General features: G+C 43.3%; 1 protein-coding gene across 12 annotated transcripts in view; it reads left to right on the top strand.

Moving 5' to 3' along the window:
* Positions 1-13090, top strand: part of NFIA (nuclear factor I A) — a 249284-nt gene that overhangs the window by 134630 nt on the left and 101564 nt on the right. For 11 of the 12 annotated variants that reach the window (XM_088169639.1, XM_088169643.1, XM_088169641.1 and 8 more), the window contains exon 3: positions 779-844. The exons of the other annotated variant lie outside the window; for it this stretch is intronic. In XM_088169639.1, coding sequence (XP_088025765.1) covers positions 779-844 — 66 coding nt within the window. The remainder of the gene's footprint in view (positions 1-778; positions 845-13090) is intronic. 12 annotated transcript variants of the gene reach the window in all.

Here is a 13090-nt window from a genome sequence, read left to right as displayed (position 1 = left end):
AAATAATTAAGAATATTTTTTGGACCAAAGAGCGATCATCTTCACATTAAGTAGAGTTAATAACATATAAAAAATGCGAAACACTCGTATTTACACATACCCTTTTATAGGTCATTTTATTATTTTAGGCAAATAAATTGTGCTCATTGGAGAGTGTTAGCTGGGAGTTTGTGGGATTATTTGCACAAGTTCTAAAGCAGGTCATCCAGTATCTGGTCTCACCCCACTGCAAAGCACCACCAGCACCGTGCATTTCAGAGATCTTGTGGTGCTGTAACCACTGTGAAAAGTACGCCAAAAAATCAGCTCTTCCCTCAGTTTTGCAGATTTTGTTCCATAAATGTGTAGCCAACAATCTCCACGACTATGTAGGGTTGCTAAGTTACCTTTCTATGCCTGCTTGGAGATATGTTTTGAGACTTTACTATGTGTTGGAGTAAGGCTCTGGTTTGTATACAACATAGAGGCTGCATTATAAAAAACATGTAGGAGAGTCGTTTAAATATGCCTTCTTTAAAAAGAAGGATTCTCAAAGCTTAATTTATGCCAACACACACCCGGAGCACTCTGTGTAGTGCCATAAACAAGATTCCCTTTTTTTAATTTTTTTTTTCTCTAGTAAACATATTACCTAGGCACGGGACTTTTGCATTATCATGTCCTAGTGCAACACTCCTGTCCTCAGTTTGTACTCTCAGCCTTTTGAGGAAGTCTGGCGCCTCTGATCTATTTTCCACAGCAGACCCTGTAATTTTTGGCTGTATTTTATGTTTTTCAGATTCAAGTCAATCTGAAAGTCCCAGCCAGCCAAGTGAAGCTGATATTAAGGACCAGCCAGAAAATGGTAAGTTCTTACCTGCTGCTCCTGCTTTGAGATATTAAAAACAGCCCATATTTATAAAGATTTTTTTTTTCCCCATGTCTAATAGAAAAAGGTGATTCAGAATAATTGACATGGGATGGCTGCAAATAGGTTGTGCACTCTCCTCATAGTTAAAATGCTACTGTTTCACTAATCTAAGGTAGCATTTCTTTGTCTAGTCCTGGAGAGAGATTTTTTTTTTCCTTCCCCTTTAAAATTAATTTTAATTAGGGAGATACCATTAAAGAGCCTGCTGTATGCAACCCTTATCCTTATTCCTCCATAGCAAAGGCTTTCAGTCCCTGGGCCTTGAGTCATGACCTTCAGGGGAGTAGATACAACAGGAAAACAGATCAGGGAGGTTCAGCTACAGCTCCTTGGGGCTTCTCTCCTTTTCTCAAGTAGCAGTGGCTGGAGTGGAAGCAGCAGAAGGACTGGGACTTTTGGGAAAACTCATATTCTCTGGACCAGGACAGATTTAAAGTAGAAGCAATGGCTTCTACTGAACCAATGGCTTGCTTTGTAAAGCAGCCCAGAAAAAAAAAATCATTCAATAATAGTGGATTTCTGTGGGGACTGTATGTGAAAAGATGACTAAATGTGTAATGGAACAGCTTCTCTTCCTTCTTGTGTTTAGCTAAGGTAGACCTCAACAATTTTTGTTGGCCCATTGGCAACTGAGTTTTGTTTTACTACTTATATTTAGGACTTAGAATAAGGGATGATTATTAGTAGTCATTTTTCTTGACTTCTTTTATCTATAAGCAGAACTTTTTTTTATAAGACCTAAACGTAGATTGGGTTATTCACTGTACTTGGGGTCTATGCTGCGTACACAGAAAAGAATTTGTGTGAGGGATTTATGCCTCTGAAGCCCTGTCACCATTTCTGGGATGTGTAAATCCATGTAGAAATGCTGTATCTGTAGTAATACCCGTGTGATTTCCCTTTCAATGAGAAACTAACTGCTTTGCCTTAAACCCCTACAGCTGTGTATGTGTTCAGTGGGTGTTTTGGGGGCTTCATTTGGGGGCTGCATTCACGTCTGGACTGCTTTGGGGTTAGGGTTTAAACAGGGGATAATATTAAGGGAAGAAGAAGATGTTTAGGTACATAAAAACCTTTAAACTACCAGCATGAATCATAGGACATGGAACACAGGGCTCATCGGGCTGGCAAGATTTTGGCTATTTGAGCTCCTGTATTTTCCTCCCATTAGATATGAAAGGTTTCATATTTTGATAGGTTTTGTGCTGTTCATCTCTAAACATACCATCTTAAAACATTGCTGTTGTTTCTGAAAGACAGCGCCTAATTTCCCTTATCAATCCTGTTCACAGAAATTCTAATTTGTAGCCAAAGGATTGCAAGGTTAAGAGAAGAACTGACTAAACTGTGATTTTTGTTCTGCCAATTCTGCTATTTTTTTTTTGTGGGGAATATGTTGCCTGTGTTTATTAAATCATATTTTAATTTAGAATGTATTAGGCACCAAGCATGTTATTATTTCGTGTTTGGATAATATTCTTTCTCAGCTATTAAAGCACAGTTCATCTTACCCTGCAGTTTCTTAGTCTTTAACAAAGCTTGCTACTCAACAACTGCCCCAAAAAGCAGCAGTCTCAGTGTTTAATAATGTAGAATCTGTAAGAGCCTAGTGAAATGAAATATCTCTGATTTGGAGCCTGAGTCTTCTTTGTAAAACAATCTTTCAGTGAATTCTTGGAACTTTGCTGGTGACCTGCAAAAGATACTTTTTTTTTAATTTTTTTTTTTTTTTTAATAAACAGGAAAACAAATTTTCTCTTTTTTTTTTTTTTTTCTCAGTTTTACTAAAGGATATTTTTTCCCCCACCACAGCAGCAGCCTCCTCAGTGGTTCTGCAGTGTGTGGGAGATTTTCTAAGGCAGAGTGCTGGCCCTGAAGGGCTCGTTCCCCCCGGGCAGGCTGAGCTCATTCCCAGCACACACAGCCCCCAGCTCCAGGGTACCCGGCGTAGATCAACACAGATCTGCAGCTCTTATCTGCTGGACGTGAGGATGAAAGCAAAACTGCAGGCTTTAGAAAATGAAAAACTGCACGCACAGAAACGGACACAATAAATCATATTAACTGCGTTGTTCTACACTTGCTGTAGACCCACTTCCACAGGGCCTGATCCAAATCCCTCCAGAGTCAATGGGAGGCTCGTAATTGATTTTACTGAGAGTGGGAATGAGCCCACACAGAAAGGATTTTTTAATTTTTTTTTTATAGAAGAAAAAATAGAATGGTGAATAATCTCATTCCCACCGATGCCAACAGTGGAGTGACCAGATTGAGGGCAGATTTGGAAGCATTTTTCCATGTGTTTCTGGAAGGCACAAAGAAGTGTATCGATTCAGTGCTGCCTTTTCCATGCATGCATTCCTTCATTTTAAAAAAATAAATCTTTAAAGGCCTTGTGAGGGTTATACAGCCTCTCTACTTGCCTGTTAATATCCTTTCTGTTCCACTCCATAAATTCTAGAGCTATTTATTATACACATATATTTTGCATACCTTGAGTAATGTAGGTTCAGAAGGGTCAACTATACGGCCCTGAAAAAGAAGGCCTCCTACTACAGATTTTAATTTATCATCCTAAATTGTATGTGTTGTTTTGCAAAGCCTGTATGTCTAACCTTCATTGAAGTGAAGTTCATGGGAAAAAAAAGCTTTTCTCTTTTAGAGCCACTCCTGGTTTTTTTCCAGTGGGCTTTGCTGGTTCAATTTCTAGAGCAGGATCATCACAGACAGGGAGGATGGTGACACCTTCTGCTCTCAGTGGTGGCTTCAACACCAACTCTGGCCTTTCCCTCAGCCTTCATTAACCAGAATAGTTTCCAGGCAGTCATCCAGTCACCACTGCAAATATTTAACAGAAATATTAAGCATTTAATTATTTCTGAAGGGAGAGATGCAGCATGGTGGCCATGAAAAGCAAACATGCAGGAGAAACAGGGCTCGTTGGTGCATGGATGGTCCAAGGTCCAGATGTTTTGTGCTGGGGGTAAAACCAACACAGGGTGTGCACAGTGCTGCTCTGTCACCATGGGAAACAGCTTTTTGAGGAGAGGCAGAAAATCCAGAATTCCTGTTTGTTATATGGGTGAGGAAATTTGCAGGAGGGATAATGGAAGAGGCCAGGAACTTCATCCGAAAGGCAGGAACATTTTTTGATGTCCTGATATTTTGCTCAAACGAGGGATTTTTTCTGACCAGCTGAGTGGAACACCCATGTGGAAAATTCCCCACTTTTGTAGTTGCCTAATGGTATGTAAAAGCTTCATTTCAGTTGGCACCGCAAAGTGATTTTGCAATTCACCCAATCAAAAAAAAAAAAAAAAAAAAAAAAAAAAAAAAAATTATTGATTTTGAAAACTTGTTAAATGCACTGTTTTGGTGCCGTGTTTTATAAACGGACTAGTTTTCAGTGAAGTGAGGATGACAAAATGGGTAGTCTGATGTAGTGAAGTGACTGCATGCCTGGGGATCAGGAACAACTGAATTCCCAGCTCAGCACTGCTGTGGACACTCTCTCAGGCTTTTATTCTCACTTTCAGTCGTGGAAACAGCTATCAGATAGATTTTCTTTTTGTAAGTAGGATTATTTTAAACTTATGTAGGGAAACCTTTTGGTCTTTCTGTCTCCAAAGTGGGGATATTTGCAATTCTGGCTTTTAGAGAATATTAAAAGTCGGATCCTGCTCTGCTCCATCAGGAGCTGAACTCTGGAGAAAGGCAGGGAGGATGTGGCAGAGAGTGGTTAATAAGTGGTACAGAGCTGTGCTGCTGCTGTCAGTAAATGTGTGTCAGGCAGTGTTTGTGTTTGAGGTGGTGGCACTGGTGAGTTAATAAGTGCAGTGTAAAGGTGCACACAAGGTGTGCTGTGCAGAGCAGGAGAATGCTGTGTCATTTCTGACAGGCTGCTCCTGGCTCTCGAGCAAAGGGACTGAGATTTGGTGGCTCAGAGTTGGTAGCACAGCACTTTGTAGATGAGCGAATTCTTTTTGAAGAAGTTGGTAAATTCTCCCATTTCAAGTGAGCAGGGCAGCATTCATTATTACAGCTGATTACAAACGTGTGCCAAATCCATTGCTCAATTCCTGAAGAGGGAGAGGCATTTTTCTAAAAAATAAAAATGTGTAATGCCCAAACCAAATGCTTTTTAGCTTTAATGCAGTCTCACTGCTTTGAGCTGCAAGTACCTTAACAGCACTGCAGGAAATGAAAGGCACATTGTTCACTGAAACATTGGAAAAAAAAAAGAAAAAAGAAAAACAATGATGCACCGTAACTCGCAGAACTCGTTTTTCAGCCCTGCAGTAATTATACTGGACTTGTAAATATCATTTTTGAATTCTTTTGCCTAAGTAGGGTTGGACTTGAGTGTTATACCTTAAAAAAAAGTTTAAGGATATGCTTCCTTTTCCATGCCTAAAAACAGAAAGGAAGAATTTCTGATCCTTGAGCTCTGGGGGAAAGAGAAGGCCACAGTGGGAACAAATGCAAAGAGAATTTTCTTCTTCCCTAGGCAAAGCTGGTCATGGAAGGCATGATTTAACTTTGGATAAAAGGAAGGAGGAGATTATGTGTGGGAAGACCCCTCTGCCTAAACTAGCAGGCTGCAGAGTCCAGTCCCTCTGTGAATGCTTTCCTTCTGGTCACAAATTTAGCATTCCGAGCAGTGGGATATCTTTGGCCAGTGGAAGCAGAGCCTGCCTGCCCAAGGCTTGGGCACTCTGCTCAGGCTCAGAGTTCACTCTTCAGAGCCTCATCCCAAGCAGAGAATAAGGAACAGCTCTTTGTGGCTGTCCCCATCACTCAGCCAATATTGCAGGCTAAATGGTAGCCGAGTGACATCCAGTTCCTCCCACAGCCAAATTTTTAACAAGGGGAAATGTTCTGCCACCCATGTTCTGCTCAGGCCATGTCTGACCTCTCGTCTCCACTGCTTCAGGTGGAGTCCAGCTGCCTCAGAGGCTTTCAGAGCTGTGACAGAGCTGGATGCCAGCACACCAAGGAGGTGCTGGGCTTGTCTGGAGGCTCCTCTGCCCTTGGATGAGCCCCTCAGCTCCCACCTGAGGGGTGCAGGGACACCAGCAGTCCTCTGAACACACAATGCTGAAAGTGGTGCTGTTAGAAAATACATGGTCTCAGATGACTAACATTCCTGAAACACCTCATTTTCAGGAGATAACTGAGCCTTGCAGAGAAAGTTTTCTATCAGTTACAGCTGCAAAGGCAGTAATACAGCAACAGCAGCTTTTATTAATGTTCTTGTTCATGGGATTATTTGCATCAGAATCTTATAAATGCAAGAAGACTCTCCTCTCTTGTTTACAGAGCCACGCTGAGGAGTTATCACAGCCTGAGGGACTAATCTAAAATTAACTTTCTTCAGAAAAAGCTTTAAAAAAAAGCCCTTAGCATTTCCAATAAGGAATCTCATCGCTGGCGCTGAAGTCAGAGCTCCTGGTGATGTCAGCTTGTTTGCACCTTTGTAACTTGCCAGGACCAAATTCTGAACAGATTTGCACCCTTACGGATCACGTTGTCTGCTGACGGGGAACAGCAGTGGGGAAATGTGTCCAGGCTTGGAATCTGTGGCCGAGTCAGGGAGTTCTGGTGGGGTTGGTCTCCTCTGCCTTCCCTGGAACTGGGCAGGACAGGCTGTTGACTCTAACAGGACCCATCAGCCAAGAAAGATCTGATGAGGTCCAACCTGTGTTTCATCACCCTCTCAGAGTGCCTGTAGGCAGCTCTGAGAGCCAACGTTTCCCAAGGAAACAAAAGCAGATATGTTTGGTTATAAATTTAGTTTATGTATGATGTAGTCTTGCATTTCCTTCATCTTATTTCATTGCATTACATTCCCAAAAAGAACTAGAAATACAGCATTTCAATCATAATAATCTAGGATTGAAACTTTGCAGCATCCAGGTGTATTTCCCAGATTCATGACTGTCATGAAGAATCATCTGAATAATTAGGAAAGTAAACACCATTTTCTCCTATACTACCATATTCTCTTTTGAGTCCAGACTGTGAGACACAGTTACACCATTTCCAAGATTTAGTGGGTCGTGTGGTAGGCTCAGGATTTAGCCTGCTTATCAGTGTCTGGCATTCTCTTGGGGGAATGCAGTGATGGGAAATGGCTCTGACTGTCAGTCAGGCCAGAAGCAGGGACGTCAGTGGGGTCAGTTGTGCTGGGGATGGTTGGAGACCCTTCTCATCAGTGACCTGCAGTGCTTGAGGCTTGGGGATTGACAGAGGACTTCAGTTTTCACTGCTGCTAACCATTAACCTTCACAAGCAAAGCATTCCCACAAAAAATTCATCCAAGGCGAGTATGACAGGAAATATTCAAAGCATGAAATGAATGCTTATAGCATGACAAAGCAGTGCTTGAAAGACATGAAACGTTCATTACGCTTGGAGTGGCTGAGCACTGCAAAGGAGAGGAGAAATAAAAGTGTGGCTCCAGTATATATTTTTATTTCTCCATGTGTGTGTACAGGAAAAAGGCAATGAACCTTTCCAGCGGATAAGGTGCATAAATACAGCTGCGATTATTCTAAGTAGTTTCAAAAATGTACTTTTATTCTGTGGCTCTATCCCATTCCTTTCCATGAATCTTTATCCAGGAGATAACAGCAAGGGCCATCTAGAGGGCAGCTTGGAAATGGGATGGCCAGGAGCAGCAGCCTCTTAGGGAAATCTGAAGCTTCCCTTTGCAGGGTCAGGGATTTTCTCTGTCCCGAGGGCACCTCAGTGTCAGGTCCCTGCCCTCTCCTCTGCGGGATGGGCAGGCAGCCATGGCACCCCCTTGTACCCATGTCCCACGTCCCAGGGCACAGCAGCTGGGGCTGGGAGCAACCACCAGCTTTCACTACAACTGTTTTTAATGCCTGTCTTCTTGAGAGAGCTGCTGTTTAATTAACAGCTGAGAGCTGGGTTGCGTCAGGGTAATTGCGGCCGCCGGAGCGGACCACAGGCTGAAGGATGCTTTGGAACACCACCCTGCCCACCAGGAAGCTGGGCACTTAGGGAAAGGAGTTTATTTGTGGTGTGGGCATCGTTTAATTCCTGTTGAGTGGAGAGGGGAGTTTATTAGTGGAGAGCGGATGTGATGCCAAGGTCTGACTTGCAAAACAAAACCCCAAACCTTTCTATTTGTCTTTCTATGTAAAAATTCCCTAATGCTCAGTATCGTAAGACAAGGGGAAAATTTTACTTGCAGGAGAATTGCTTTCCACAATAACCAAGAGAAAAAACACAAAACGCCCACACCAGAGCAGCATGATCCAAAATGTGAACTTTTTACGCCTCCCCAACCTTCTAGGTTAGGCTTCCAACCAAGTGATCTTTTATTATCAACATGATATACCCTTGACATAATTTGGCGCAGTTAAAGCTTCTTCTGCTGAACTCGTGATTTCATTTACTAGATCTGATGAAAGTTCTGTGAACCACAGTAAAATGTGATAATTAGTAGTTTAATTCTTTTAGGGTGTGCGTATTAATTGAAAAGGCTTGAACTATAAATACAGGGCCTGTGGATAAAAGCCCCCTCTGAAATCAGTCGCTTACCCGAAGTATTCATTACTCCACATCTATTTAGGTGGTGTCTCTTTGTGGCAGTGAGTGGGAACCCTCCACTCAGAGATCACAGCAGTGAAACCCAGGCTGGCTCACCGCTGCTCTCCTGCCATCGGAAATGCTCCCTGGCCAAAATTTTTGCCCTCTGTGGTCAAACCACTGGAAGTTAGAAATGTGTGCTGGGAGTTGTGCTGTGCAGATGAGCTGGGGAGGTGCTGGCTCCCTTCCTGCAGAAGTCAGAAGGGGATGAAGGCTTGAGGCAGAGGCAGTGGCAGCAGTGGGTGAGTGGGTGGCTGGGTGTCTTTGTGTTTTCCAGCAAGTCCACCCAAAGGCATCAGAGATTCCCTGTGACTCCAGTCCCAGCCAGTCTGGCTCTTCTTAGCAAAACATGCCTTTCTCCCCACTTACACACTTGTCCTTCACTGTACCTGAACTACCAGCACCTAAACTTCAGTGAAGGGCTCCAGCCAGAGCTCGGTTCATCCAGAAGGGAATGTCCAAGTGTAGATACAGGACTGCACTCTCTCACTCACACTCGGGTGTTCTTTTGCTTTGACTTCCTGACCAGCACGGGGGGTGTTCTGTTGACTCCAGACCTTTCCAAATAGACCTATACACTATGAAAATGTGTGTCATTTTTTCACACCTTCTTCTGGTTTCTGCCTGTGGCGTAGTTCCTTTATGAATCCTGTGGTTTTACAGGTTTGCTTTCAAATGGATCCAAACCTTCATACTCATACTTGGTTTGGACGCTCAGAAAAAAACTCTATGTCTGCACATATTGCAGATTCTTGGGTTAATCAGGTGCTTTCCAAGCAATCCTAATTTTGTAAACCTAGAGTTGTATATACCAGCAGGAAGCTGCATGTGAAGGGCAATGCACAACTCCTGAAAGCAGCATAGGGGACTGCTGCTGTTGTCAGGGAGGGCACTTCAGTGAAATCAGGCTCCCAAAAAAAGCCTCATCACTTCTATAGATAATTAGATACTATTTTTTAATTGCAGGTAATACTTTTAAATTGCAGAAGTTGCTAGCTAGGAGCTGCAAAGAAAGTTTAGGGAGACTTTCATGGAGTTTTGAGAATAAAATCCCCTCTGAAGCCTGGCTCTGGTGTGACTGAAATGGAAAAGTACCAGATCCGTTTCTTGGAAAGTGAGAAGGAGATTTTTATTTGCAATGGTCCGCAAATATTTTCCCAGGAGCGGGGTAGTGAGCATGGCAAAAGGGGCAGGAGGAAGGTGAGGCAAGTGAGCCACACTTTCAAACACACTCCTTTCACTCTGCTGTTGTTATCTGGCACAAAAAAGGGCACCGCCAGTTGTTTGCAGCAGTTTGTGTTGTTCGTTTCTGCTCCTTTTTCAGTGCCCTATCTTCACTTGTACAACTTTTTTTTTGGAGTTGTGATAGTGTCCGGGTAGATTTGGGCGGTGGGGTGGTAGGAAGGTGCCAGTTGATTAAATGTGCTGCTTGCTATGTGCATTTCATGTCTGCTGTCTTAACATTTTTTTGTTAACCACTGTTGCAACTGAAGAAAATGCTGAAGTTTGACAGTTGGGAGTTACTGCTGAGTATGTGCTGTAAACTATATCATCCCTCTGCCTTCTCCCTTTCTCCCCCTCCTGCTGGAACCAAATGATTTATAAAATGCCTTCACATTCTTGAGTGAGTTCACACTATCACCTCCAGGCACTGCACTGAGGAGTCTTAGGAGTGGATGGGAAACACAGATCTGATAGCTGGTATTTTTCTCTGAAAGGGAAAAAAAAAAAAAAAAGGCAAAAAGGGCTGATTAAATTTAAAGGAGAAAAGTTTCCTGCTGTGCCCCAGAGTAAATCTGCAGTCAGTGAAGCACTTCCTAGTAAACAAGAGATGTGCGTGGTTAAAGTGGGGTTTTATTATTACCCACTGCCATTGTTTTCCATTTTCATAAGATTCAATTAATGCAATCATTTTAGAGTGTCTCTAATCATTACCTCCCGCCCTCCCTCACTTGCACTTGAAGCAAGGGGATCTGCTGCAAGCCACACTCTGGTGTGAGGAGCCAGCATCTCACTCCCATCCCTGGTAAGGGGAGGCACAAGGAAATGAAAGGGCTGCTCCAGGGGATCCAAATATTTCTCTTCTCTCTGTCTGGCCTTTGTAGGACACACGGCCAGCACCCCAGCCCTGGCTGTGTGCCCTCCCATGGGGCCACTGTGGCACCTCAGCAGTCCCCTTGCCCTAGCCAAGCACAGGGGTGTCAACACCAGCTCTCAGACCATGCTGAGCCAAACCTTTTACTGGTATTTCTTCTCCCAGGGTCATAAGGGAGCAATACTGCTCATGTAGTTGTACCACTCTCACTCACAGAAAACCCAGACCTCTGTCCCTGTTATTTTTCTACTTTATTTCTTTACTCTTAAGATTTTATCTGTAACAGAAGGCTCTTTGACAGCTGCATCCTCATCTGAAAACCCGCTGGTGTTTGGGGGGGTGTCCCCACCTGACCAGCTTTACACTGCAGACCTCCTGCAATTTTCCCACATGTTAGACCTCAAAAGCCCTGATTTTCAAAATCAGGGAATTCGCATTCAGGAAGTTTCCAGCAGCAGAATGCAGAGAGCTGGCCCTGTCCCCCACGCCGTGCAGAGGGGAGCCAATTTTATCGTACAGCAGAGCATGCCAGAGCTGGAAATGTAGGAGGAAGGGGAGAGGTGAGGAGCAGGAGAGGGTGGACAGCAGCTTGACAGACTGAGGTGGCTGTGGTTTTGAGGCTGGAGGGGATCCCCACAGATTTTTTGTGAGGGAAGGCTTAGAGCAGTGGTTGGTTAGTGGCCCACGGCTCCATTTAAATCAATAATAAAGTGGGCTGGAAAGGATGTGACAACCCAAGCAAGCAGCTGAGGAATGAGGCAGCTCAGTGTTAGTGAATCCAGATTTCTGCCTGCCATGGCCATGAAGGATGGATTTGCAGTAGGACTGGGGGCTGTCCACTGTTAGGAGGAGAGGGAAGTAAAGATCACCCCATGTACAATATAAATATAAGTTGTTATTACTACTATTGCTATGTCAGCCGTAAACTGTTCCCACGAGAACAGAGGTGCAGCATCATTGAAAAAGAATGTCTTACTGTGAAATGGGCAGCAGAAACACTGTGGCATTATCTGCCAGGCAGTGAATTTACCTTGGTGACAGATCATTATTCCCTCCTGCAAACGAACCAGATGAAGGGCAGGAACACAAGGATAACTCAGCAGTGCTTGTATTTTACAGCCTTCTGAGTTGAAAAAAAATCAAACAAACAAAAAGTAGCCAGATAAAACTGTAAGGATGGAGAAAGTCAAGAGAGATTGCTTGGGGCAAGAAATGGGGAAGAGAGTAAATTTTTTTCCAGATCTATGATATGTGAACTAAGACATGGATCTAACAGTAGGCATTAAAATGAAACACCAGTGGTGAACCTAAAATCCTTCCTGTCCCTCTGTAATCTCTGGAGATACCAGGTCTTTTGAGAATTAATCTCTCTCTGTTGAACCTCAGGGAGTTTTAAAACCAAGATGTTCCAAGCACTGTAATCACTCTGGACCTGAGATTCCGCTTCTGGAGGAAGTCACCCAGCCCTCTCCTGCTCATCCTGACAAGCCAGAGCAGACAGAGTTGAGACAGAGTTGCTCAAGAGCAAAGGTGGATCTAGCAGGGCATGTGGACTTGGCTGAATGATTTCTTCATCATTAGATGTAGGGAGTAGAAGAGTGGGCAGTCTATCTACTGCCCACATGTACTTTTTCCCTTTCTGTTTTTCTTTTGAATTCGACAGAATGGGAGTTTCTTAGATAAATTATCATTTTTGATAAGCATTCATGTGCTCTGTGGAAGAATGTGTATAGGGCTGGGCACACTGAGACAATTTCCTCCTCAGCTCTTCCAGTGAAGTTTTGTTCTAAACTGCCCAAATGAAGCCATTATTCAAAAGTAAAAATGTTCTGTTCTAGTTCTTGTTTTCATTCTTTCATGTGTCTGGGGACTAAACTTCTGTGAAAAAGAGCCCATTCTCACAGGATGCCTTGCCTAATTTTGCAGACAAGAGAGGTTCAGCTATTCCAATTACGATGAGATAAGAATCTGAAATGTTTGGGATCACATCCATCCTGAGTTGAACTCTAACTTTTCCAAAATCAATCCATCATTATTTTTCCCTTTATTTCTGCATTTCACTAATGCAAGCAAAGGAGGAACAGAGAAGAAATGAATGTTTATGCATCATAAACCATAATAGATGGATTTTCTTTTACCTGAGTTGCTTTAGTTTAATGTAGAGCTCTGCCAGTGGAATTCCTTTTCCTTTTTCATATTTTCCTGCCAGCTTGAAAGTCAATCAGAGCACAAACTGTCACAGGCCAGACTGTGGTATCTTCACATTGTCTTAAATACATTAGGATAGGGCAATCCATCCCAGTGCCATGTTTGTGCATCCCAGGGTCTTGCACTGTGCCACACACACTGACTGCTGGGATGAGTTAGAGGGTCCAGAAAGGCAAATCTTCTACCACAGGAAGGGAGTGCAAAGGCTTAGCTGTCCAGCCCAGCTCCCAGCAACAGATTCATCCCAGGTCCTCACTGGT

Source organism: Sturnus vulgaris, chromosome 9 (assembly GCF_052056855.1).
Source record: "Sturnus vulgaris isolate bStuVul1 chromosome 9, bStuVul1.hap1, whole genome shotgun sequence".
NCBI lineage: Eukaryota > Metazoa > Chordata > Aves > Passeriformes > Sturnidae > Sturnus > Sturnus vulgaris.
The sequence above is the reverse complement of the archived record's forward strand: the minus strand, read 5'-3'. Positions and strand labels throughout refer to the sequence as shown.